Source organism: Staurois parvus, unplaced genomic scaffold (genome assembly GCF_062004578.1).
Source record: "Staurois parvus isolate SC_StPar_1 unplaced genomic scaffold, SC_StPar_1.0 ptg000059l, whole genome shotgun sequence".
NCBI classification, from domain to species: Eukaryota; Metazoa; Chordata; class Amphibia; order Anura; family Ranidae; genus Staurois; species Staurois parvus.
In genome coordinates, this window is record NW_028317855.1 from 1832640 (window position 1) to 1859635 (window position 26996).

The 26996-nt window shown below is 42.9% G+C and overlaps 2 protein-coding genes across 5 annotated transcripts in view; one reads left to right on the top strand and one right to left on the bottom strand.

The window, feature by feature from the left end:
* Window positions 1-22135, bottom strand: part of NDUFAF7 (NADH:ubiquinone oxidoreductase complex assembly factor 7) — an 83565-nt gene extending 61430 nt beyond the window's left edge. For 3 of the 4 annotated variants that reach the window (XM_089668540.1, XM_089668538.1, XM_089668539.1), the window contains exons 1-3: window positions 22003-22135; window positions 3354-3511; window positions 488-568 (exon numbers count right to left, since the gene is read on the bottom strand). In XM_089668540.1, the coding sequence (XP_089524666.1) occupies window positions 488-568; window positions 3354-3511; window positions 22003-22063 (300 nt within the window). In that variant the 5' untranslated portion in view covers window positions 22064-22135. The remainder of the gene's footprint in view (window positions 1-487; window positions 569-3353; window positions 3512-22002) is intronic. The other variant, XM_089668541.1, reaches the window with a different exon arrangement.
* Window positions 22136-22367: 232 nt separating this feature from the next.
* Window positions 22368-26996, top strand: part of CEBPZ (CCAAT enhancer binding protein zeta) — a 119909-nt gene continuing 115280 nt past the window's right edge. The window contains exons 1-2 of the mRNA XM_089668542.1: window positions 22368-22553; window positions 24895-26375. Of these exons, the coding sequence (XP_089524668.1) occupies window positions 22434-22553; window positions 24895-26375 (1601 nt within the window). The 5' untranslated portion in view covers window positions 22368-22433. The remainder of the gene's footprint in view (window positions 22554-24894; window positions 26376-26996) is intronic.

Consider the following 26996-nt stretch of genomic DNA (forward strand, 5'->3'; position numbering starts at 1 on the left):
CACTGTCCAGACAGAGGTCAGGGTTTTTGCATCCTCCTAGAACAGATAGAATACTCCTAAAAGCTTTAACCAGTGCTCTGCTGAACACTGATAGAAATCACAACACTGCTCTAACTGCTGATGAGAAAAGGTATTTAGCAGTTTATATTTACTAAAATAATTGCATTTCCATGTTCTGTGTACTGTGGGAGACCAGATCGAGTGAATGCAGGGTCCTGGGTTTAGTAACACTTGTGTTGCACAGATAAATCATAAACCTCAGCAAATAAACATAGTATGGACATTGCAATGTGTTAGAATATGCTGAGTTTACCAGCATTTACTTCAGAATAGAGAAAAGTAAAGAATACACTATATTTTGTGATTGCACTGCAGAAGAACAAAGCATGTGCATTGCAGAGCAGTGTAAGGGTGCATATGGTCACACATATCTTCTGCTAGCATTCTCTGAATGTAATACAGATCAAATCACACTAAAATATGTTACCTCTCCAAATATTTGACTTATTTCAGGGGATGTAACAAAATCTCCATGTTCTCCCAGCATGTCATGGTGCATATAATAACCCTGTGTTCAAAGTATAACAGAAGAAATGGATCTAGTTAGTGGTATAAATGCTAAAACAAAAATAAGAATATACTGTGTACAAAAATACACATATATAATCTAATATGTAAGTTATATATATTTAATTAGGCCTTACTTAAACTGACTGAGATTGCCTTTAGAGAATATAATGTGAAATACACGCAGATAAAGCTGCTATTTTGACCACTTGTAGCAAGCAACTTGGCATTTAGAAATTTAGTGTGGTCTAAATAAGTGTCTAGTTATTGCAGGTTTCTGCAATGCATTGATTTTTCAAACAATATTCTAAATAGTTAAATATATTATATAGGGTGTAGGTCAAAAAAGTAAGTAGGTGTTAAGTAAAAAATACCTATGTCCAACTTAAATTATCCATAGAAAAAACAAAAACAGAGAAAAAAAAAAGAGAACTGGCAGTTTTAAGAAAACCAAGAACTCATATTTTTCATCTTGTCTTACATATAAAGAGATCTAAATTGGGGTATTTTTAAATCCATATAAAATGTAGGTTGGCATGTATCAGGCGCACCAAAGGCATCATATCTACTACAATCCTATTTCCCACATCAGCGTTACATGTATTTTTCTTTATATCAGAATTATAATAATCATTGCAAATAATTATAGACTGCTTCAATTATCAATGCATTTCAAAGTATGCTCAAATATCAGGACAGGCAGCCATCACTGCCCTTAAAAAAGATACATAATCAGCATCTAAACAAAATGCTTGTCCCTTTCCCAGCCTTCACGATTGTCTGTTCTTGGAAATGGTAATTCTATGCATATATAATAAATGTATCTGCATTCCTATCTATGTTCATTTAAAAATCTTCAGCTTTTAAATCAATCAGACCACTTATTAATTTGTATCAAGTTCAGTTAAAGTGATTGTTGGGGTCCATTCACACCAGCCAATGCTTTGTACCGCACTATTCCTTTTTTTTTTTTTTTCTTTTTAAACTTTGAAAAGCAACTTTATTGAAAGTTAAACAGGGGTAAAACATATACCAATCATATAACAAAATGGTAAAAAAGTTAGGAAAAAAAAAAAAGAAAAGAAAGGAGGGGGGGATATAGGAAAAATGAGAATAAAAAAAACAAGCAGCAAAATAAAGCCCCCAGGTTAGGGCGTATTAAGCGTCAACATAAAAGACATGGTACATTAATAGTGGCTGACATAACGGAAATATTAACATTAAACACATAAGAGACAGTTAGATAATATACAAACATAGGCAATGGTGCAGTGGCATTTCAAAAGAAAGCAATAGTAAACAAAATCGTGGTACTGGGTGGGGTCATAGAGCAAGTAGGAAAATACAATCAGGATGAAGAGTTGGAGATATAACCTCCGCAATAGGTTCCACAGAAGACTGCCTCATTCCTTCGGCCACCTAAGTAGCGGAAGAGGCAAGCCACCGGTCCCATACTTTATTATATTTCATGGGGCAACCTTTATGTACATAAATAAGCTTCTTATACGGCAAAATGGAATTTACCTCTGTTAGCACTATTCTTTTTTTTATGAACTTATTTGAAATGTCACACAGACATTTCAAAAAGTTCAACTGGCCGCCATGTGGTGTGACGTGATGCCTCGCACTGTTCTGCGGTGCTCAAATAAAAAAAAAAAAAGGTAGTGCATGCACTACTTTTTTTCAGGGCACCGTGCCCACACACCACCACAACACAGTGGTATGAATTGGGCTGACAGGAGACAAGGCATTTTGCAATGTCATGCGGTGGAAGTGCGCTGAAATAACTGCCCAGCGCAGCCCCACTGCATCTGGTGTGAATGGAACCTGAAGCTTTACATTTTTTTTTACCCATCAAAATGGCAAACATATTATATGAATTACTTTAAGCAATACTGTGCATCTCAATGTTCACAGGATCACATCACTGTGCTGGCTTAAAATGCACCAAAATGCTGTGCATTGTATTCTATGGTAACAACAAAGATGAATGCAGTCGATCATACACGTATCTCATAAGCAAGAAGTTCTTTTGAAGGTGCAGTTTTTAAAGATTTCTGAACATGAAATGATCCACAGTAGAGCGCAGTTTACAATAAACAAACAATGGCAAAGCAAAAAAAAAAAAAAAAAAAAAAAAAAAGAGAATACTTATGTAGTTAAGATAAGCTGATCCATAAACATTCATAATATATATTTATTTTATTTGCATACAGTAACTTAACCATAAGAGAAAAATTTCAATGGCCCCTCTATTACTTTTCTGTGGACAACCCTAAATTTGGGAACTTCTTTACTAACTTTCACAGAGGGCACAGACAGCAATAATCCATTAACACTCCATCCAAAGCTAAAAAAAAGTTTTGCCTTTAGTTATACTTTAATCTATCCATCTAGTGGCAATAACATGCATCTTTTTAAAATACCTCAATCAGACAAAAAAATATTATGACCACTAGACAGCACTAGAGATCATCGGAGATAACTATATTACAAGAAATATGGCAAGTTTTATGGGGGGTAGCGTGAATGTTAGTCACATTTGTACAGCAATTTATACACAGACCCCTACAACTATTACACCACTTGCCAACCACCTTACTTGCCAACCACTCACGTACCTGGTACGCCACCGGTCTTCAAATGGTTGTACTGGGATGATGCCTGCAGCTGCAGTCATCATCTTGGTACCGTTTTTGTTTAGAGCCAGCGGCCAGCTCTCTTGTGACAGCAATCAGAGAGGCTAACAAGTGGATAATTTGTCTTAAACAAGTGCCAGCTCTTACCTTCAAAGGATTTGTTAAAACTTCCCTCATATATTCTGCAACAGTAATAGGACCTGTTGCCTTTATTTTCATTGTAAGGTATTTTAGTAATGGGTTGCCATCTTGAGAGTTTTCAGTTTTGCTACTTTGGTATCTGCCAACATTTCTTGACGTAAACACTAAGATAAGTAAATATTACAATGTATAATTAGACTTTACAAGGTATTTAGGTAAAGCACAATACAGCAAAATAAATCAATAAGTCATACGCTCTAGAGAGGGAGGTGAAATAATTGCCAGTGAAATTATTGACAAAAAGTGAGCAATTTTTGGTAAACTATCCCATGTGTAATAAACTGTACAGGATCAGCAAAACTCTACAAAAACACATTTTTTTCTGATTCTAAATGCTGAAGCTTAAAAAATGCTACTAGCCTAAAATAGTGTGTATGGACACATAGGATAACACTATTTAGTTCCTAGGAGCAGAGAAAAGGCTGATAATAGCTTAAAAAAACACCAGTGTGCACAGAACATAAAGGAATGCTAAAGGCATGTGAAGACCATGTCCAACAATTTATAGATAAATCTGGCCATCTTTGAATAAGCCACTCTGACATTAGCAGCTGCAACATTGTAAGTTGACATGTAAACTCCACGTAAACTGGCTTAAAAAATGCAAATACTCTTGGCAGAAAAAAAACACTATTTTTGAGAGCAGCAGGTGGTAGATGTGTTCTGCTTTTTCGCTGCAATGTGATTAACCCAGACTTTTTTTTAAACTTAGAACATTCAAATTATTATCAAACATAATATTTGACATCACCACTAACACAGTTTTTCTAAATTTATATTTCTGAATGTATATATTTTTTGACGGACATGATGGCTACTACAAAGGTTTTTTAGATGGAAAGACAATTTTTATACAGGATCACATTTTATCACCAAACTTTGCAGGTATAAAACAAATGTGCATTTATTATTCTTTTTCCTGGAGCCTGCAGAACATTGCACCGGCAATCAGCAGATTGTCATTGCAAGGTCAGGCTCCTGCAGAATCGCAGTATTGCTATCTGCCCATTCCTAATGTTCAGGCAGACAGTTACTACAAAGCAAGAAGAACAATGAATTTTGAGAGTGCTCATATGCGTTATCACAGTTCCTTGAGAACTAAAAGCCATCTGCTGAGGTGGCAGACAGTAACTGTAGTTCATTCACAGATCGCTGTGAATGAATGACATGACCGTGTGGGTGGGAATTGGAGGGGTACAGGCACCTAAATACACATATCATACATAGGTATGAAATAAACGGTTAGTTGTAGCCCTACATGTTACCAAAGAGCACCGTTTTTTTCATAATCGATTAGTTGGCCGATTATTGTTTCAATTAATTGGATAAAAACCTCAAAAAAAGTTTGGTGTATAATTCAGTTAATATATAAAGTTAAAAAATATATATATTCTTGAATATCTATATGCAGTGGTAAATATAAATAACCAACAATATGGTTGGGGAACAAAATATCTAATCCACTCTAAGAATACCAGACAGAAGAGATATACTGGATATACTAGTAGAGGTATATCAGATTCATGAGACTCAGAGATTATTAGTATTATTATTCTTATTATACAGTATTTATATAGCGCCAACAGTTTGCTCAGCACTGTACATTATAATGGGAGACAGTACACGAGACAGCACAGTAACAATACACGAGGGGTTCGAGGGCCCTGCTCCTTGGAGCTTACAATCTAGGAGGGAGGGGAGAGTGGTACTGGAGGAAATAGCTGTGGGGAATGCAGTGGTGGGAAGAGCGGAGGAGATCAGCAATTAGGTGAGGGCGGGGTAGGCTTCTCTGAAGAGATGGGTTTTCAGGGTGCGTCTAAAGGTGAGGAGGGTAGGTGACAGTCTGATGGATTGGGGTAGTGAGTTCCAGAGGATGGGGAAAGCCCTGGAGAAGTCCTGGAGACGGGCATGGGAGGAGGAGACCAGTGAACTAGAGAGTAGGAGGTCTAGTGAGGAGCGGAGAGTGCGTTTTGGGTGGTAGATGGATATCAGGTCGGTGATGTAGTTTGGGGCAGTGTTATGAACAGCTTTGTACGTCAATGTTAATAATTTGAATTTTATGCGTTGGGCAATCGGAAGCTAGTGGAGGGATTGGCAGAGGGGGCTGGCGGATACGGAGCGGTTAGGGAGGTGGATGAGTCTGGCCGCAGAATTCAGGATAGACTGAAGTGGTTATAGCCCTTTGTTGAGGTAGGCTGGCGAGGAGGGAGTTACAGTAGTCAAGTCGTGATATAATAAGGGAATGAATGAGTTGCTTTGTAGTTTGTGGAGTTAGGAACGTGCGTATTTTGGAGATGTTGCGAAGGTGGAGTCTGGATGAAATTTGTCAGCGATTGGACCTGGGGCTGGAAAGAAATTGGAGTCTAGAATGATACCTAGTACTCTGGCTTGCGAGGTGGGGCTGATGGTGGCGTTGTTGGTCGTGATGGAGAGGTCGGGGAGGGGCACGGGCTGAAAACTAGGAGCTCGGGTTTGGCAAGGTTTAATTTGAGGAAGTGGAATGACATCCAATCTGATATGTCGTTCAGAAGGCTATTGATTCGGGCGGAGACTGAAGGGCTGAGGCGATGGGTAGAGAGATAGATTTGAGTGTCATCGGCATAGAGATGGTAGTTGAAGGCGCGGGAGTGTATCAGTTGACCAAGGGAGGAGGTGTAGATGGAGAAGAGAAGGGGCCACAGGACTGAACCTTGGGGGACCCCAACAGAGAGGAGGTGTGAGGGGGAGGTGACAGCGTTATAGGTAACACTGAAGAAGCGTTGTGATAGATAGGAAGAGAGCCAGGAGAGAGCGGAGTCTCTGAGGCCAAAAGAGTATAGTTTTTTGAGGAGGAGTGGGTGGTCGACCGTGTCGAAAGCCGTAGAGAGGTCGAGGAGTAGTAGCACTGAGTAGTGGCCATTGGCTTTGGCGGTTAGCAGGTCGTTGGTGAGTTTAAGTAGGGCGGTTTCAGTGGAGTGTAGGGGGATGGAAGCCAGATTGTAGGGGATCAAGGAGGTTGTTGCCGGTGAGGTGGGAGCTTAGGCGATTATAGGCTAAGCACTCAAGGAGTTTGGATGTAAATGGCAGCAAGGAGATGGGTCTAAGGTTGTTTAGGTTGGTGGGATCCAGGAAGGGTTTTTTAAGTATGGGTGTGATGTGCGCGTGCTTCAGAGGGGAGGGGAATGCGCCAGTAGAGAGGGAGAGATTAAAGATGTGAGTGAGGGTGCGTAGGATGGAGGAGGAACGTGGTCGTAGGAGTTGTGTGGGGACAGTGTCAAGGGGGCAGGTGGTAAGGCAAGCTACAGAGAAGACCTTAGTGACCTCTTCAGTGGTAGCAGGGTCAAAGGAGTGGAGTGTTGAGGGGGTTTTAGTGTGAGGAATGTTGGACGGGGTGGAGGTCTGGACAGTGGCGAGGTCGAAGGAGAGGAGTGTTGAGGGGGTTTTCATGTGAGGGATGCTAGGTGGGGCGGAAGTCTGAGCAGTGGTGATGTCCCTGCGAATTGCGTCGATCTTGCTTTGAAAGTGGTTAGCAATCTCCTGGGCGGTGAGTGAGGTACTGGGTGGAGGTGGGGGTGGAGAGAGCAGAGAGCTGAATGTGGAGAAGAGCTGGCGAGGAAAGAAAAAAATCTGTAAAGTTTTGCAGATTATCAGTTTCTTGTCATAGGCAGGTAGCTGGATCCAAGCTACCTGTGCTTGCTGTCACTTATGATGGTCATAAACTAATGAATTTTTCATTTGAAAATTTTTGTTTTAAGAATGTTTGTTTTATTTTCTAATTGTTAGTGAGGTCAAATCGACTTTTGTTTTCTACCACAGTGATAGGAAAATTTGAAGGAACAGAAAAGTAAACTCGATTTAACCAATTTTTGGACAATATATGTGGGTTTTTGTTCAGAAATTTTTGAAAGACATTCTTCATTCATCGAATGTACAAAGAATTTTCGTACGAATATTATCGTCTAAAAATCATTATGTATATGGACAGTATAATACAATTAGTAGCAGCAGAATGCTTTTTTTCCCCAATCACCTATTATGATGGAATAAAAAAAAAATAGCCCTTTAAATTACAAAAACAGCAGATACTAATATAAGGGGTTAATTTTTACTGTAAATGATATATAAAATAATAAAAATACCCAGAAGTAGGATATTACATAGTTAGTCTGGCTGAAAAAAAAGACAAAAGTCCATCCAGTTCAACCATATAAAATAAAAAATTATAATCCTATACCCACAGTTGACCCAGATGAAAGGCAAAAAAACCCCCAGCAAAGCATGATCCAATTTGCACCTGCTGGGAAAAAATTCCTTCCTGATCCCCCGGATATTCCCTGGATCAACTTTACCTATAAATGTTAGTATCTAGTTATATTCTGTGTATCTAAGAAACAATCCAGGCCTTTTTTGAAGCAATCCACTGAGCTGGCCAGAACCAACTCTTGAGGGAGTCTATTCCACATTTTCACAGCTCTCACTGTGAAGAAACCTTTCCGTGTTTGGAGATTAAATTTCTTTTCCTCCAGATGTAAAGAGTGCCTCCTTGTCCTCTGTGTTGACCTCAGGGTGAATAGCCCTACACCGAGTTTACTATATGAACCACTGATGTATTTATACATGTTAATCATATCCCCCCTTAATCTCCTCTTCTCAAGAGAGAATAAATTCAGTTCCTCTAATCTTTCCTCATAGCTGAGCTCCTCCATGCCTCGTATCAGTTTAGTTGCTCTTCTCTGTACTTTCTCAAGTTCCCCAATGTTCTTTTTGTGAATTGGTGCCCAAAACTGAACTGCATATTCCAGATGAGGTTTTACTAATGATTTGTACAAGGGTAATATGATATCGCTCTCTCTCTGGAGTCTATACCCCTCGCTTTAGAAGCCGCAGCTTGGCATTGCACGCCATTATTAAGCTTGTGATCTACCAGAACCTTCTCCACCATTGATTCCCCCAGTTGTCCCCAACCCCCCCCAGTATGTATGATGCATGCATATTCTTAACCCCCAAGTGCATAACCTTACATTTATCAACATTAAATCTCATTTGCCACATAGTTGCCCAATTAAACAGTGCATTGAGGTTGGCTTGTAAATTGAAGACATCCTGTAAGGACATTATTCCACTGCACAGCTTGGTGTCATCTGCAAAGACTGAAATGGGATTTTTAATCTCGGGCCCTATATTGTTTATAAATATATTAAAAAGTAAGGGTCCCAACACTGAACCCTGGGGCACACCACTGATGACCCCAGACCATTCAGAGTTCGTTAACCACTACTCTCAGAATACGATCTTTTAGCCAGTTTTCTAGCCATTTACATATGGATTTTTCCAAGCCTGTAGACTTTGCCTTATAAATTAGCCATGTGTGGGGAACTGTGTCAAATGCTTTTGCAAAATCCAAGTATACCACGTCCACCGCCACCCCTCTGTCCACCTCAAAGAAATCAGATTTGTTTGACAATTTCGGTCTTTCATGAATGCATGCTGTCTGTTGCTTAAAATATTTTTTTCCAACAAGAACTCATCTATGTGGTCTTTTAATAAACTCTCCAGTATCTTCCCAACTATAGAAGTTAAACTAACAGGTCTGTAAATACTTGGTAAAGATTTTGACCCCTTTTTAAATATTTGCACCACATTGGCCTTACGCCAATCCAGTGATACTATGCCAGTCATTACAGAGTCTCTAAAAATTAGAAACAATGGCTTTGAAAGGACAGAGCTCAATTCTTTAAGGACCCGTGGATGTATGCCACCCGGTCCAGGTGCTTTATTCACCTTTAGTCTGTCTACATATTTTTGGATCATATCAATTGTGAGCCAATGTGGATCATCTGGAGCTGTCAATACCTTGCCCATTATGGACAAGAGCTCCCGCATGCTCCTTTGTATATACAGAGCTGAAGAAGGTATTAAATACATTTGCCTTCTCTTTGTCCCCAGTCACCCACTCTAGATTATTTTGTAAAGGGCCTACATGCTCGGAACAAACCTTTTTACTATTAATATATTTGAAGAATTTTTTGGGGCTGGTCCTGCTATCTTTTGCAATCTTCCGTTCATTTTCAATTTTTGCAGCCTTTATTTCCTTTTGCATATTCTGTTATATTCTTTGTAATGTTTAAACGATGATAGTATTCCTTCATTTTTATACTGAATAAAAGCTCTTTTCTTATTATCTAGAGCCTTTTTAACTTTGGCCGTAAGCCACATAGGTTTGATATTTAGCCTTTTAAACTTGTTGCCCATGGGAATATATTTTGCAGTGTGTTCACATACAGTGGGGATCGAAAGTTTGGGCACCCCAGCTAAAAATTTGTATTAATGTGCATAAAGAAGCCAAGGAAAGATGGAAAAATCTCCAAAAGGCATCAAATTACAGAATAGACATTCTTATAATATGTCAACAAAAGTTAGATTTTATTTCCATCATTTAGACTTTCAAAATAACAGAAAACAAAAAAATGGCGTCTGCAAAAGTTTGGGCACCCTGCAGAATTTATAGCATGCACTGCCCCCTTTGCCAAGCTGAGACCTGCCTGTGTCATGGATTGTTCTCAATCATCGTCTGGGAAGACCAGGTGATGTCAATCTCAAAGGTTTTAAATGCCCAGACTCATCTGACCTTGCCCCAACAATCAGCACCATGGGTTCTTCTAAGCAGTTGTCTAGAAAACTGAAACTGAAAATAGTTGACGCTCACAAAGCTGGAGAAGGCTATAAGAAGATAGCAAAGCGTTTTCAGATGTCAATATCCTCTGTTCGGAATGTAATTAAGAAATGGCAGTCATCAGGAACAGTGGAAGTTAAAGCAAGATCTGGAAGACCAAGAAAAATATCAGACAGAACAGCTCGCAGGATTGTGAGAAAAACAATTCAAAACCCACGTTTGATTGCACGATCCCTCCAGAAAGATCTGGCAGACACTGGAGTTGTGGTACACTATTCCACTATAAAGAGATACTTGTACAAATATGGTCTTCATGGAAGAGGCATCAGAAGAAAACCTCTTCTACGTCCTCACCACAAAAATCATCGTTTGAACTTTGCAAATGAACATATAGACAAGCCTGATGCATTTTGGAAACAAGTTCTGTGGACCGATGAGGTTAAAATTGAACTTTTTGGCCGGAATGAGCAAAGGTACGTTTGGAGAAGAAGGGGCACAGAATTTAATGAAAAGAACCTCTGTCCAACTGTTAAGCATGGGGTTGTGTTGCAGCCAGTGGCACAGGGAACATCTCACGAATAGAAGGAGAAATGGATTCAATAAAATTTCAGCAAATTTTGGATGGTAACGATGCTGTGAAAAAGCTGAAGTTAAAGAGAGGATGGCTTCTACAAATGGATAATGATCCTAAACACACCTCGAAATCCACGGGGGAATTACATCAAGTGGCGTAAACTGAAGGTTTTGCCATGGCCTTCACAATCTCCTGACCTCAACATAATTGAAAATCTATGGATAGACCTTAAAAGAGCAGTGCGTGACAGACAGCCCAGAAATCTCAAAGAACTGGAAGACTTTTGTAAGGAAGAATGGGCAAAGATACCTCAAACAAGAATTGAAAGACTCTTGGCTGGCTACAAAAAGCGTTTACAAGCTGTGATACTTGCCAAAGGGGGCAGTACAAGATATTAACTCTGCAGGGTGCCCAAACTTTTGCAGACGCCATTTTTTTGTTTTCTGTTATTTTGAAAGTGTAAATGATGGAAATAAAATCTAACTTTTGTTGACATATTATAAGAATGTCTATTCTGTAATTTGATGCCTTTTGGAGATTTTTCCATCTTTCCTTGGCTTCTTTATGCACATTAATACAAATTTTTAGCTGGGGTGCCCAAACTTTCGATCCCCACTGTACAATCTTTTTGAAGAACTCCCATTTCTGTGTTGTGTTCATCAATGCCAATATTCCCTCCCAGTCTAAGTCTTGGAGAGCAGCTCTCAGCCTTGGAAAATCACCACTCTTGAAATTGAGCGTTTTTATTTTTCACGTATGTGCTTGCTGTTTACAGCTAACAATAAAAGAAATCATGTTATGGTCACTGCTACCCAGATGTTCTTTTATATGGACATTTGTAATACGCTCTGCATGGTTTGAGATTACCAGGTCCAGCAGAGCATCATTCCTAGTAAGGACCTCTATGATCTGTACCATAAAATTGTCCTGTAGTAGGTTTAAACATTTTTGCCCTTTAACGGTTCCTGCAGTACCATTACTCCGGGTAGTTAAAATTCCCCATTATTATCACTGTCCCAGCCCTTGCAACCCTTTCAATCTGTGCAAGGAGCTGAGTTTCCACCTCCTCATTAACACTCGGAGGCTTATAACAAATATACAGGGTATTTTAACTGGGAGTCAGACATGAAGCTATATGAAGGGTAGAGGGGGGGGGGTATAAATCTTTTATATAAAAGCAGCACTAAGGGGGCGTGGTCTGGCCACGATCCAATATGGCTGGTTAGCCTGGGAGCTCCCGCTGGACAACGACCTGCATCTCTCCCTACCGCCACACTATGGGGAAAGCGGACCGGAACACCCCTGGGTCGCAATCCTACTCACCCGGAGCCTCTATCCCGCAGCAGCCCCGACATATTACAGAGCTCTACCGCTCCCAGCAAAAGGGAAGGGCCGATGCCATCTTCCTCTCCTCCCCAGGCAGCAGCACGCACACAGAGCTCTGTGAGGGACAGCACGCCGCTGCATGACCTCTCCTCAGAGACCCACACTCTCTCCCTCAGGGATCTCCATGCTGTGGCTGCTGACATTAAAGATACATTAACTACGGCCTTAACAGACTTACAGGCTGATCTACAATCACATGGGACCAGAATTGAAGGAGCTGAATTAACTACAAGAAAGCATGCAGATACCATACAACAGATACAAAAAGTAGCTACATTTCACTCGCAACACATCTGTGACTTCTATAGGCACTTAGAAGATCTGGATAATTGCATACGCAGACACAATATCAGACTACGAGGCCTACCAGAATTTGTGGAACCAGGCGACATTCATAAAGATGAAGTGGCAATATTTAATGATTTGCTAGGCCACCCGCCTGCTACCCCCATCGAATTGGAATGCGCCATAGATCTGTTCGCCCCAGGGGAAGGGATACTGACCCCACATGGGACATTGTCTGTTGTCTTGTCAATTTCCCAATTAAAGAAGAAATCTTAAGACGCGCTAGAGAGCGACGACGCCTTTTACACTGTGGTAATGAAATGCAACTATTTCAAAATCTCTCCAATGTAAAACTTTACAATAAAGAAGGGATCTACATCCCCTGCTGCACTCTTTTCGTTCCAGGAACATCCCCTACAGATGGCAATTTCCTTTCTGCCTCTCAGCCCAGGCTCACGGCCACACAGCCTATCTGTGGGTCCCGGAAGACCTGCATAACATCTGCTCTACCCTTGACATCCCAGTGATTGATCTGCGAGATTGATATCGATCAATGCGTCTTCTTAATTCATGGCACCCTAGCATACTGACATGGAATGGCAAAACCAACACTTCCTCTGTCGCCGATCCAAAGCAAGTTCAAGCCGTGATTTGTCATAATTGTGATGATTATGGCTTACAGCTCATGAAAACCTCAAATCCACAGTGCGCATGCGTGGCAGCTCCGGACCGTACATGTCGGCTTGAGGCTCCACTGCAGAGCGGGAGAAGAAGCCTCTCTGCCGCCGCTCCCAGCACGCCCATGCTCCGCAATCCCCTCCGCTCCTATACCGGCACCCCGGGAACCCGACAGGATGGTCCGGGGGGCCGTGAAACATCAGCCCCAGGCTAAACCAATAAAGTAAGCCCTGGCTTGGGTCTCCTCCAAGATGGCCGCCGGAGCTTCACAGCCAGCACGTTCTCTCCCTGCAGTCGGATCCTACACCCTGCGCTTCAGATGGTGAGTGTGACAATGACATGGGGACACCACACACCATCTACCCCTGACCTCCTCAAGCAGTTTGAGAAGATGCTACACAGCCTAAAAGCAGACCTCCGACCACGGGCAAACTATCTAAAGAAATACGTGATCTGGGAGTCCGTACTTCTGAGCTAGAACACCGGGTGGACAACCTGGATGCCACTGTTCACACATACTCAGACGAATTTGAGGCGTTACGCGACGAAAACCTAACGCTCCAATCCTGTTTAGAGGTCTTTGAAAACAGCCCGCCGCTCTAACATCCTCATCCTCCCTGAAACCATCACAGATGTCCTCTCCACGGTCACTGCCCTTTTCCGAGATCCCGATAGAACACCTTGAACTAGACAGGGTACACTGCGCTCTGGCTCTACGCAAACCGGACAGACCCCCCCGTGATATCATCGCCAAGTTTCACTATTTTCGCACCAAAGAACAAATACTCCAGGCGGCCCATAACGCAGGATCCCTTAAATTCCATGGTCACTCATACCAGTTACTCCAGGGTCTGTGTCCCACCACCATCGTCAAACGTACGGCCATGAAACCCCACCTGCAGCTCCTCCAACAACATGGTATAGCATACCGCTGGAACTTTCCTTTTGCCGTCCGCTTCTCCCACCAGTCCCGTGACTACGTCTGCAGATCCCCAGAGGAACTCTCCGACATGCTTCACCACCTGCAACTCCAACCCCCCCTGGCTACCTCTGAGGGCTCGCGCAGAAGATCCGTCTCTTATTTACCCCAGAAAACCCTCATCTCGTCATTGGCAGCAGGTCAGCTCAGCACCCGCAAGCGCGGATGATTCCGATCTCCGGCCCCAACCCTCCAGGATTCAATGAACTGAAGCCTTTCCAGTCGCTCCCACCTTCTTCAAGCCCCATCCTGGGCCATGATTGCCTCCGTGCCTTGAACACCTTGATCCTATTCTCTTCACTCCCCTGCTAATCCCTGTTACCATCGAGAACACTCCCGAAGGACAGTAGTTCTGGCCTGGACCCACCCTCTGGACCTTTCTACCCCATCGGTCCACCTACTCCAGTAGGGGCCCCTCCTTGTTTTTTTTATGTTAATACTTTCTGTACCTGATGTTGCTCAGGTCCTGTTGATCCCTACTGTAATGCTAACCTCACTGCACCTCACCTCACCAAATAACGCTGTTGCTTCCTTCTTTAGGTTACTTACTAACCTTGTTTATTTAGTTTGCTGGAACCCCTTTTGGCTGTTGGGCGGTCCTGAGCTTGTCATCACCCGAGCCCTCACTCTTGCTATGCACTAATTCCTCCATATCTGGTGTACCTTCCTTGGGTGCTGCCGAGCTACTGGGCCCCCCTCCGCTACACAGGGAGCTTCGGATGCCGGTTACCTCCACTGGTGCCCGCATGCTTGTTTTTTTTGCTTGGGCTGTCTTCTCCCCCTATGTTCGCCACTGCGCACTCACCATCAGCTCATGAGGTTCAAATTTTCTGTACTACTCATTCTGTCTCTGACCCCCCGCACTGATCGTTCTGTTCATGTCCCGTGTGGGCCAGACTATTGTTACTGGTTGCCCCTCCCCCCCACCGCCTTCCTCATGTTTTCTCTATTGTTCTCTTTTCTTCGTGCGACTTCCCTTCTTTCTTAACCTTCCTTTCTCTTTTCCCCACCCCTTCCCCTTGGGACCGTTCCTTTAGTGCTCCATTTCGGACTCCCTCTACTTTAGCAGTCTTTTTACCTCCACCAAGGGACCCCTGAACGTTCTTTCCCTGAATGTTCAGGGTCTCAATATCTCCCAAAAAAACAATAAGGCCTTCCGTTCTTTTGCGTCACAAAAGGCGCATATCGTCTGTTTACAAGAAACGCACTTTACGCCCACTTCCACCACAAAATACTTTGGCCCCCTTTACCCGCACATCTTCACCGCCTTCGCTAAATCCCAGTGCAGAGGAGTACTCATAGCTTTCCACTACACAGTCCCTTTTATGCTCCATGCCCAAATTGGTGACCCGGAAGGTCGCTACCTCATCCTTTCAGGACTTCTATTAGACTTTCCTGTCACGATAGTCTCATATTATGTCTCTAACCAAGGTCCCCTTCCGTTCCTTTCCCACTTGCTAACAACTATTGACCATCACAAACGTGGCACCTTGCTCATTTGCGGAGACTCTAACCTAACTATATACCCCTTTCTTGATAAATCACCCCAACCACCCCTACCTCTGACCACTGCACATTCTTTCCAACAACTTCTAAATCGCCATTCCTTAGTAGATTCCTGGAGAGAACTCCACTCAGTAAAACGCAGGTACACCTATTACTCCTACCCACACAAAGCATTCTTACGTATTGATCATATTCTCACGACCATTAGCTCTTCCTCCAGATTTCTCACTTCAGACGTCCTCTGGTCTGATCATTGCGCTGTGCTTACAACTCTCTCCTCCCTGTCCCCCTCAGCTTCAGATCGTTCTTGGATACTCAACAATAAGTTGTTATCTCACCCAACACATAGCCTTGACCTTGAGACCACCCTCAAAAAATATCTGGAGTTGAACTCCACCCCAGACATCTCCCCCCTCCTGTTGTGGGAAGCACATAAGCCTGTCCTTAGAGGGGTCTGTATTAGCAAGTCATCCTTCCTCAACAGGCAAAAGCGGCAAACACACCTTCGCCTTGAGGCGTCATATAATCAATCACACCAAATGTTCCAGACCAACCCTTCCCCTCTTCACCGTAAAGCCCTAGAACAAGCCCGTTTGGAACTCGATCTCCTTTTGATGGACCAAGCCAAACTGTCCCTTCGTAGATCCCACCACAAATATTAAACCAAAGCGAACAAACCGATTCATTCCTAGCTCTTTCACTCCGCAGACTGGACCACACCAACAAGCCCATTCGCCTAAAACTTTACCACGGTAGCTACACTAGCAATCCCAATCGTATAGTACACATCTTCTGTAAGCATTTAGCCTCACTATATTTTCAGACAGCGCCTTTCGACCAATCTCGTGCAGAGAACCTCTTTGCCCACCTCTCTTTCCCGACCTTGACCGCTCAACATGTAGAAGCCCTTGAGAAACCGATCACACCAGCTGAAACCTTGTCCGTTATCAAGGACCTAAATACCAGGAAGCACCCTGGCCCAGACGGCTTCTCCGCCTCCTATTATAAGAAATACGCCCACTTAATCTCTCCCATACTCACCAACACTTTCAACACCATCCTGTCAGGCCAATCCTTCAAACCAGAAACAGCTCGCCGACTATAATTATGTTACTGAAACCAAACTCGATTCAGCCTGGTCTAACTATAGACCAATATACCTACTTAACATTGATGTTAAGCTCCTCGCCAAAATTCTCTCTACTCGTTTGAATCCGATTATAGGCACTCTAATACACAATGATCAGGTGGGTTTTATACCCTCTCGGCAAGCTGGTGACAATATACGTCGAGCGTCCCTTCTTTCACACATTGCCCGCTCCCATAATATTTCCACCTGCTTCTTGTCCCTGGACATTAAAAAAGCTTTCGACATGATCTCATGGTCTATCCTCAATTTTCCCTCTTGTATTGAACTATATTGTTGCTGTATTGTCTCCCGTTATATTGTAAAGCGCTGAGCAAACTGTTGGCGCGATATAAAGCCTGTATAATAATAATAACTGGTCCTCTCCTCCACTGGTGTGGATGTGTAGAATTACAGTGGTCAAAATGTCGGTTTTACCTAAGATACTGTACCTCTGCAGAGTCCTCCCTATTCCTGTACCGGCCCATTACCTCCGCACTTTGCAATGACGCACACATCTGGGGCTCAATTTGCCCTCGTATATCCTGGGTTACCGTCCATACGTCCAAGTTGAGGGGTGGTCTGGGCCTTCCGGACTTCACTAAATATTACCAAGCAGCCCATCTCGCACAACTCCCAAAGTTTCATGCATCTCATGAGATCCCACAATGGAATCAGTTGACAGTGACCCCCTATTACTAGCCAACCTACTTTGGCTTCGACCCTCCGATCGCTGTACAATCCGGAACCCAATCATCTCCCATTTTATCGCCCTTTGGGACAGATTCCAACCCCGGTACCCCTTTCAATCACCTCACAATCCCCTTCTCTCCTACCTCCGCTACCCGGCCTTCCCCCCAGCTTAGTCTTCCCCGTGTTCTTTCATACTATGGTCCTCAGCTAACCATCTAAGAGCCCATCGATTTCTAACTAACACAGGCATCAAGTCCTTCCCATCCACCCGAGAATCTCACTCCCTACCTGCATCTGAAATCTTTTGTTATCTCCAGCTAAAACACTTCTACTCCTCCCTATCTGCCACCTCATGCTCCGTCAGATCCATGACCCTTTTTGAAAGCGCATGCAGGAATGATCCGCACAGGCGGGGCCTCATCTCCGCTTTTTACACTCTACTCACTTCCACAGAGTCTTCCCCTGGCCCCTGTGGGAAAGAGACCTAGGCTGCAAGTTGAGCCCAGAAGCCTGGGACCGCATTTGGCTAGCAACTAAATCTTCCTCGCAGAATGTGGTGACGGTTGAGACTAACTACAAGGTCTTGTCTCGACGGTACTTAGTCCCAGCAAGGTTCACCAAGTATACCCCAGGTTACTCCCGACTGCTTTCGGGGCTGCGCGATGGTCGGGAACATACCTCCACATTTGGTGGTCCTGCCCAGTTGCTCATACATTCTGGGTTGGAATCCTCCACATGCTGTCTACTCTTTTTCAAACACCGCTGTCGCCTACCCCAGACACTGCCGTACTCAATCTACTCCCTCCCTCGATTTCTAAGCTCCAATTTAAGCTATTCTTGCAGGTCACAACTGCTGCTAACCAAATAATAGGCGAATCTTCGAAAACCCCATCTCTATGCATATTGGCAGTATGGAATAAGGTGACACAGGCGATGATATACGCTAAAAGGTGGAAGCTTCCATCACAGACACAATCCCTAAATTTTTGCCACTTTGGTCTCCTTGGGTCGGTCACTTCCTCCCTCAAGGTTTAGATGAATCGTTGCTCCTCCCCTAGATAATTCTTTTGTATGAGGGTAATCTGGAGCCTTCTTCTGGTCTTAAACGCCCCTCTCCGTCCAGGAAGTCACACTCTCTGTCCACACTTGTTGTCCGTATTCCTCTCCCCCCCCCTTCTCTTCTCCCTCCTCCAATATGGTTCCCCCTATGCATATGATAACCGTATTGCTATAATAGGCCGTCAGGCCCCATGCCTTCCGTTGACATTTTTCTGTATATGTTTTGTGCACATTGTCATATGCTCTATACCAGGCATGTCCAAAGTCCGGCCCGCGGGCCATTTACGGCCCGGGGGTCGGTTTAATACGGCCCTCCAACAGCCCTCCCTGCTCTGTGTAATGTGGCCCTCCCACGGCCCTCCCTTCTATGGCAGACAGTCTTCTGCTTGAGAGCAGTGCGCATGCCTGACTGCAGCGCGTTCTCCCTGGTCTGTGTAAATGCGGCTGTCGCACGGCCCTCCCTTCTGTGGCAGACAGTCTTCTGCTTGAGAGCAGTGCGCATGCGTGACTGCGCCGTGCTGGGAGTGACAGAGGGTGGTGACGTCAGGGCCGGGCTTCCAGCGTGAAGTGTGTTTCTCTTCCCCTCCCGGCTGCCGAGCAGAGACTTCAGCTCCAGCTACCTTTTTCACCCTTCACATTAGTGCAGGTAAGTTTTTTAAAATTTATTTTCAATACATTGTGAAAACTCAGCTGTCAGTTGATCTTAATGTTATGAAATGAAAAGTATGTCGATTGCAATTAACTTGGCATAAAATAATTTATTTGCATTTAATTGTAATGGTTTAAAGAATGTTCGGAAAAATGTTCGGCCCTCCACCATGTTCACTTCATCCAATCTGGCCCTCTTTGAAAAAAGTTTGGACACCCCTGCTCTATACCCTTTAAACCCAATAAAATGTTTGAACAAGAAAACCCCATATCCACAATCTCAGAAAATTAGAATATTGTGAAAAGGTGCAATATTCTAGGCTCAAAGTGTTCCACTCTAATCAGCTAATTAAGCCATAACACCTGCAAAGGGATCTTGAGCCTTTAAATGGTCTCTCAGTCTGGTTCAGTAGGAATCACAATCATGGGAAAGACTGGTGACCTCACAGTTGTGCAGAAAACCATCATTGACACCCTCCATAAGGAGGGAAAGCCTCAAAAGGTAATTGCAAAAGAAGTTGGATGTTCCTAAAGTGCTGTATCAAAGCACATTAATAGAAAGTTATGTGGAAGGGAAAAGTGTGGAAAAAACTGCAGCACAAACCGCAGATATTCACAGGATAGAGAATCAAAGGTTTTATATATGTCTAAGGACAGTAAGAATCCCGGGATTTTCCGCTGTTGTAGAAATTGTATAAGATGGACCACCTTACGAACGTTGTCACCCGCCTGCCTCCCAGGGACGAAACCTATTTGGTCCCTGTGGACCAGACTACGCTAATATTTATTGATACGAAGACTAAGGATCTTGCCCAATATTATTCCAATTATTAACAACCCTCTCTTCCCACCAGGTTTAGATCAACCAAGGGCGTTTTCTTGGTGGGTGGCCAATGGTTTTTCGCAGGTGCGACACTTTTTGGCTTCTCGGTCCTTCCCCACTTGGAATTCTCTTCAGGAGTCACGGGATGTGACAATTGCGGCATTGGCTGACCTCATTGTGGAGCACTTCCGCTTTCCTGTAACAGAAATCTGTCTTTGAACTGCTTTGCCAACAGCGTACGGGCGCTCGGGCCTTACATCGCTTCTTTATGCAGCTTTGAACAGACGCTCGATGTATACTTTTCTATCATATGTCGCTCAGTGGGAACGCAACCTGGGGGCAGTTGTGGATGTGGAGGACTGGAATAGGACCTGGTTGCTCAAAGCTAAATGTTAATTTAATATGACCACACTGGAGCAGCATACAAGGTATTGTTTCGTTGGTATTGGGTTACGGCTTGTTTGGCCCAGGTGAACCCTGATGATCGATGCTTTCGGGGTTGTGGCCATCGTGGTGATGTATTGCATATCTGGTGGTCATGCCCGAGACTGTTTTGTTTCTGGTCTTGTGTGTTTGGCCTTCCTTTTCACCTTGTTCCATCTCTCTATACGCTGGGAGCCGTGGTTGCAATATGCCTTTCCCACGCTCCCCCCGGCTAGTCTGAGGTTGTGAAATTGCTTGGTATTGGCATTCTAGGACCCCTGCTCTTGGTCTTGTTATCTTTTTCCTTTTGTACTCCTCTTTCCTTTTCTTTTTCTGTTTGTTTTTGGCGTGGCAGTGGATAACTGCCTTTACTTTGTGTTACACTAATGTTTTTGTCATTTATGTGCCATTGATAGCCTCTGCTTGGGCGCACCTTTTGCTCTGTTGGTGTTAGAGCACTTTTTTTTTTTATATGTGCAATTGATAGCCCCTGCGTGGGTGTTTTTTTGTTGCTCCTGTCTTAAACGGTTTATAAATTAATAAAAACATTGAAATACAAAAAATCAAATATTGTCTTAAGTTTAGGCCAAAATGTATTCTGCTGCATGTCTTTGCTAAAAAAAAGTCACAATACGTGTAAATTAATTGGTTTATGTGAAAGTTACAGCATCTACAAATGGCAGTATATATACTGGAATTTTTATTTTACTAGTAATGCCGGTGATCAGCGACCTATTGCGAGACTGCAGTGGGCATTCTGACACTGGGTGAGAACTGACTGCCACTGACATCCCAATGACACTGATACAGTGATCAGTGCTAATAAAAAGCACTGTCACTGTAATAATGACACTGGGCAGGAAGGAGTTAACATCTGGGGTGATCAAAGGGTTAACAAGATGCTGTTTTACTGTGTGTGCTTTACTAGAGAAACATACTGCTGTGTATTTTTCTGTTGTGCCGAGAAATACACAGCAGCATGTTACTGCTCGCAGAAGAGAGACCTGTGTTGTTTACACACAGGTCAGTCCCCCGTCAGTAATACTCGGTTATCGCCGGGTGCTGTCGGGGAATCTCCAGCCGGGACCCAGTGATCGACAGCTGTAGCCGCCAATGGCGGTGCGGGCAGGGAGGGGTTAACATCTGGGGCGATAAAAGGGTTAACAGTGTGCTGTGTGTGTTTTATTATGTTGACAAGCTGCTTAGTATTGCTCTGCTGTGCATAGTAATACAAAGCAGCCTGTTCGTGCTGACAGGGGGAGAGATCTGTGTTGTTTACACCCAGACCTCTCCCCTGTCAGCTCCACCTACAATCACCAAGTCCCGGCCAAGAATCAGCGGCCGGGACCCCGTGATTGACATGCCAAGGAGCCAATAGCAGCACAGGTAGGGAGCAAGCGCGCACACCACCCTACCCAGAAATGCAAATCACGTATATATACATGATTTTGCGCATCCCTGCCAGCCTGTAGCAGTACTTCTGTCAGGAAGCAGTTAAAAAAAACACATTCCAGGCATACCAGGAATGCTGTCACATCTGCTTGTGTTGTCAAACCATCAAATGGCTGGTGTCCTAACTGATCACATGCTGAATTATGACATTTGCATCTCAAACGCAGGCTAAGATGGCATCTTCTTGGCTGAAAATGATAGGTTTTAGTTCCATTTTTATAAAACAATTATTTAAGCAAGCCTAAGCTGTAAGTTGTTGTTAATGAAAAATATATCCAAAAAGAAGAAACCAAAACCGTTGTATTGCTTACCCGAACGGACAAGATTTCCAGCCCATGCAAAATGTTTGAATGTGACATAAGTACTCATCATAGGCTGCAAGCTAGAGAAATCACCACATTCAACCAGGAAAACACCGGAAGCTCACTTCCAGAACGCACGCTGTGCAGCACGTGACTCTTTCCATCAGCCTCTCTGAGTAGGTCCTGTCAGGGACGGTGCATAGGTCTGTAACAGACTGCAAAGCTGTCATTTACAATAACATTTATATTATATATCTAATTATATGAAATAAAAATTACAGCATCGATGTTAGAAAATACAATGCCGTTATAGCATTACACTTAGCGGTGTCTGTGTTTACAGCTGGGACAGGACTCGCAGGTTTCCGGTTGACAATTCCGCTCACGTTTTCTCAGCTGCTGAGCTCCAGCAAGTTTCTGTGCTGGTAACCCGTGGAATCATGGAGCCGAGGATGGCGCAGAAGCTGTGTGCCGGCGATATGAATAGGGAATCTGATACAGAACACAATGTGGACGGTGACTTTAAACTGGAAGAAGTCATGCGGTTAGGAGGTACTAAGGTATGCCTTGACTGCCTCCTCAGTTCTCTAAATCATGTCAATAGTAAAAGCGTGCTCGTTTTGTAGGCTAGGTTTTTATTTTTTGGTAAACAAACTAAAACAAGGCTGAAAATTAAAAAAAAAAAAGTGTTTTCTTAGTTTCTGTTATAAAATGTTTTCTCCTTCAGTGATGGGCACTGATAGGTGGCACTGATGAGGAGGCACTGGTAGTTGGCACTTGTGGGCATTAACAGGCACCACTGATGGGCACTGAAAGGCAGCACACAGTGATTGGACCTGTTAGGTGGCACTGATTGGACCTGTTAGGTGGCACTGACTGGCACTAATAGGTGGCACTGAACGGCAACTCTGATGCGCACTGATATGTGGCATTGATATGCACTGATGGGTCGTGACAGGAGGCATTGTTGGGCACTGACAGGTGGCACTGATGGGGCTACACTGATTATCAAGGCACTGATGATCAGTGTAGGTGTCCCCTCTGAGGAATGACATTTATCGGCTTTCCCCTTCTCATGTGCTGTCAGCGTGAGGAGAGGACTGCCGATAACCCGCATTTCCTTGTTTACTTGCGATCAGCTGTGATTGGACACAGCTGATCACATGACAGAGCCTGTGTCATTGGCTCTTTATTGTGATTCACTGTGTCCCAGGGACACATCGCACCACCGATTGCCGCGCGCCCCTGGGGATTAGCATGTGCAGTTAGAGTGGGAGGATGTCGTATTATGTCCTCTCAGAACAAGAGAACCACCTCCCTCTCATCATTTCCTTATGTGGCGGTAAAATATAATTCTGTCAAATTTAGGTCAAAATGTATTCTGCTACATGTCTTTGCTAAAGAAAAATCCCGATACATGTAAATTAATGATTGATTTACATGAAAGTTATAGTGACTACAAATGGCGGTGTATATATACTGGAATTAAAAAAAAAAATTTTTATACCAGTAATGGCAGCAATCAGCGACTTATAGCGGGACCGCGATGGGCATTCTGACTCTGGGGGGAACTGACTAACTGCCGCTAACATCCCAATGACACATAACAGTGATCAGTGCTAATAAAAAGCACTGACACTGTACTAATGACACTGGGCAGGAAAGGGTTAACATCTGGTGCGATCAAAGGGTTAACAGTGTGCTGTATTGTGAATACCGTGCTGTTTTACTAGGGAACGTTCTGCTTTCTTGCTCTCTGCAGAGAGATTGAAAGCAACATGTCCCTGCTGACAGGAGAGAGACTTGTGTCGTTTACACAGCTAATCCACCAATCACCCGGTAAATTGACATCTCTGTAAGCAAATGACAGCACGTGTAGGGTAACGCACACACGTGCCCCCTACCCAGAGATGCAAAATCACATATATATGTGATTTTGCACAGCCCGGCTGCCCAGCAGCAGTATATCTGCTATAGGGTGGTCCTTAAATGGTTAAAGAACACCTTAAGTCTAGGACAGATTGTATTTCTTGCTGATAGGTACAACGTGGCTGTCATGAAGATTGATATTTGTGGGGTTCGGGGGGGACGGTGTTGTAAGGTGAAAGTAAGCACCTGGTAATTCCTTTTTAAGATGCCCTCCAGGATTCCAAATTTCCTTTTATTTTTATTTGGCATGCCTGCTATGGATTTGTAAAAAAAATTCCCAAACTTAGGACAATAACAGAGATTCTGTTTAGTCTTTAGCCAGATTGCACAATATAAAACTGTTGTTTTTTTCCTCAAATTTATTTTAATACAGCATAGAAGCTTCATAGCTTTTTCTATGGTTACATTAAGTGTTACTAAACCCAGGACCCTGCATTCACTCTATCTGGTCTGCCATAGTACACACTACATGGAAACACATTTATTTTAGTAATTATAAACTGCTAAATATCTTTTATCATCAGCAGTTAGAACAGTCTTGTGACTTCTATCAATGTTCAGCAGAGTACTGGTTAAAGCTTTTGTAGAAGGAGTTTTCTTTCTGCTCTAGGAGGATGTAGAACCCCTGGCCTCTGTCTGGACAGCGCTGATTGGCCCTGTGCTGATCACATGAACTCTCCTAAGAAAAAAAAACTTTCTAGCCATACACATCAAACTGAACATGTGCAGAGTGTCTCCACATGATATGTCTTATCAGTAGATAATGGGGACACTGGAAGAAGGGGAGAATCAGAGAAGTCAGGATCAAACTGCATTTTTACACAATGCTGAGGATTAACCCCTTAGGTTCCACAGTGAGTATATCAAGCCTGCTTTACTGCATATACAGACTGATTTTACTGTTGCGGGTTTAGTAACACTTTAATTTCAAATGGTTACAACTACATTTATTTATGTTTTTTTTTTGTTTAGCAAGATTTTATAATGCTTGCGGGCTTGGAAGATGTGGAAGAAATTGTAGATGGTGGCAAGAAGGGCGGAATTGATGATTTAGAAGAAGGTGAATTAAAGGCATTCATTGAAAAACTGGGCTTTCAGAAAATTGTTAAAGAAATTACGGCACAAGAAGAAGTGGCTGAAGAACAGATGGAAGAAAAAACAAACCATGGTTTGGAAGAGAAGAAGGTAAAGAAAAGCCAGAAAAAAGACACAACTCAAGACTCCAAAGAGACAAAAAAGACAAAAACAGTTGAGAAAAAGGAGCGGTCAATTTTTCCATTAAATAACAAAGGAAAGCATGTGTTTGAATTTTCGGAACGTTCCATGCTGCTTCTGAAACCTGGCGGAAAGTGGTATGATCATGAGTATACTAAAGAATTTACTGCCGAACCTCAGACCGAAGAGAATGTTAGGAAATATAAAACCTTAGCCGAGAAGCTATATGACCATGAAGTGAATCTGTATAAAAATAAAAAGGAACTACAGAAAGGTGCTAACACCACATGGATGAAAACTGTTGTGTCAACAGGCACATTAGCAGACAGAATGGCTGCCATGACAGTTCTTATACAGGATGCTCCTGTTCACACACTGCATTTTGTTGCAAATTTAATAAATTTAGTCAGAAAACAGGGCAGCAAGCGTCAGAACCTCATGGCTCTGGATACGTTTAAGGATTTACTTCTTTCTGATCTTTTGCCTGACAATCGGAAGCTTCATACATTCGCTCAGCATGAATTTGACAAACTTGAAGAAATATCCAGTGGCAATAAGGATGCAAGGGATCGACGGCTGATTCTGTGGTTTTTTGAAGAGCAACTGAAGCAACAATTGTCAGAGTTTGTCAAAGTGCTAGATACCTTGACTCATGACAACTTGATTGCAACTAAAGCAAAGGCACTCAATGTTATCAGTGAGTTGCTCTGTAATAAGCCCGAAGAAGAAAAAACTCTTCTAACACTTCTGGTTAATAAATTGGGAGACCCTCAATACAGGGTAGCTACAAAGGCCTCCTATTTACTTGAGGTGCTACTGAATAAGCATCCAAATATGAAAGTGGTTGTATGTCTTGAAGTAGAAAGACTGTTATATCGACCTAATATAAATGAGAAAGCCCAGTATTATGGCATTTGCTTTTTGAATCAAATCATATTCTCCCATGATGAATCTGATTTGGCAAACCAACTCATCACAGTGTATTTTTCTTTTTTCCGTGCATGTATCAAGAAGAAAGAGATTGATTCCAAAATATTGAGGGCTTTGTTAACTGGGGTGAATAGAGCCTATCCTTTTGCCGACCTTGTTAATGAGGAGGTAAAAAAGCAGCTTGATACTCTATTCAAAATACTTCATGCTGTGAACTTTAATACAAGTGTGCAAATTCTAATGCTTCTATTTCAAGTAATGGATTCTCAGCAAACTGTGTCGCATAGGTATTATGCAGCTTTGTATAGGTAAGTGAAATATTTTTTTTTGCAATTATATATATATATATATTTTTTTTTTTTGTCAAATAGGTCCCCAAATTTAGGTGTAAGTATGCTGCAGCTAAGTATGTTGGAAAAAAAAATAGTGGTTTTTAGATATACAGATTAGCTAAAAAGACAGAACAGCTAATGCTGCTTGCATTAAGGCTCTTTTGGCTAGGTGGCCCAATAAGTCCTCAAGAGTCCTTAAAATAAGTCACCTGTTTTGAGTTTAAATTTTGGTTTCAGCTTTAGAGCTCTGTAAACATATGTTTGCTAAGAAAGAAGCAAAGAGAGCGGAAAATGGGAAAGACCCTAAAGCTGCCCCTATTGATGCAAAAAATATGCAAAAATGCTAAATATTAATATGCAATATTTCATTATATTGTACTGTATGTGCAGGCATTCCATATCTCTCATATTTCAGAATTCTTAGTGTCTCGTCACCCTTTTGCTACCACTGACATGTGTTGTTCATTGGTGGCTGCAGGTAGGTTTTACACCCACACAGCTGCTAGGAGTGTGTGTAAATCTGACAAGCAAACTACTGGCTGTCAGATGGAAGTGATCTGACAGCTGTGCAGCTGCCAGATCACTTGCACACACACT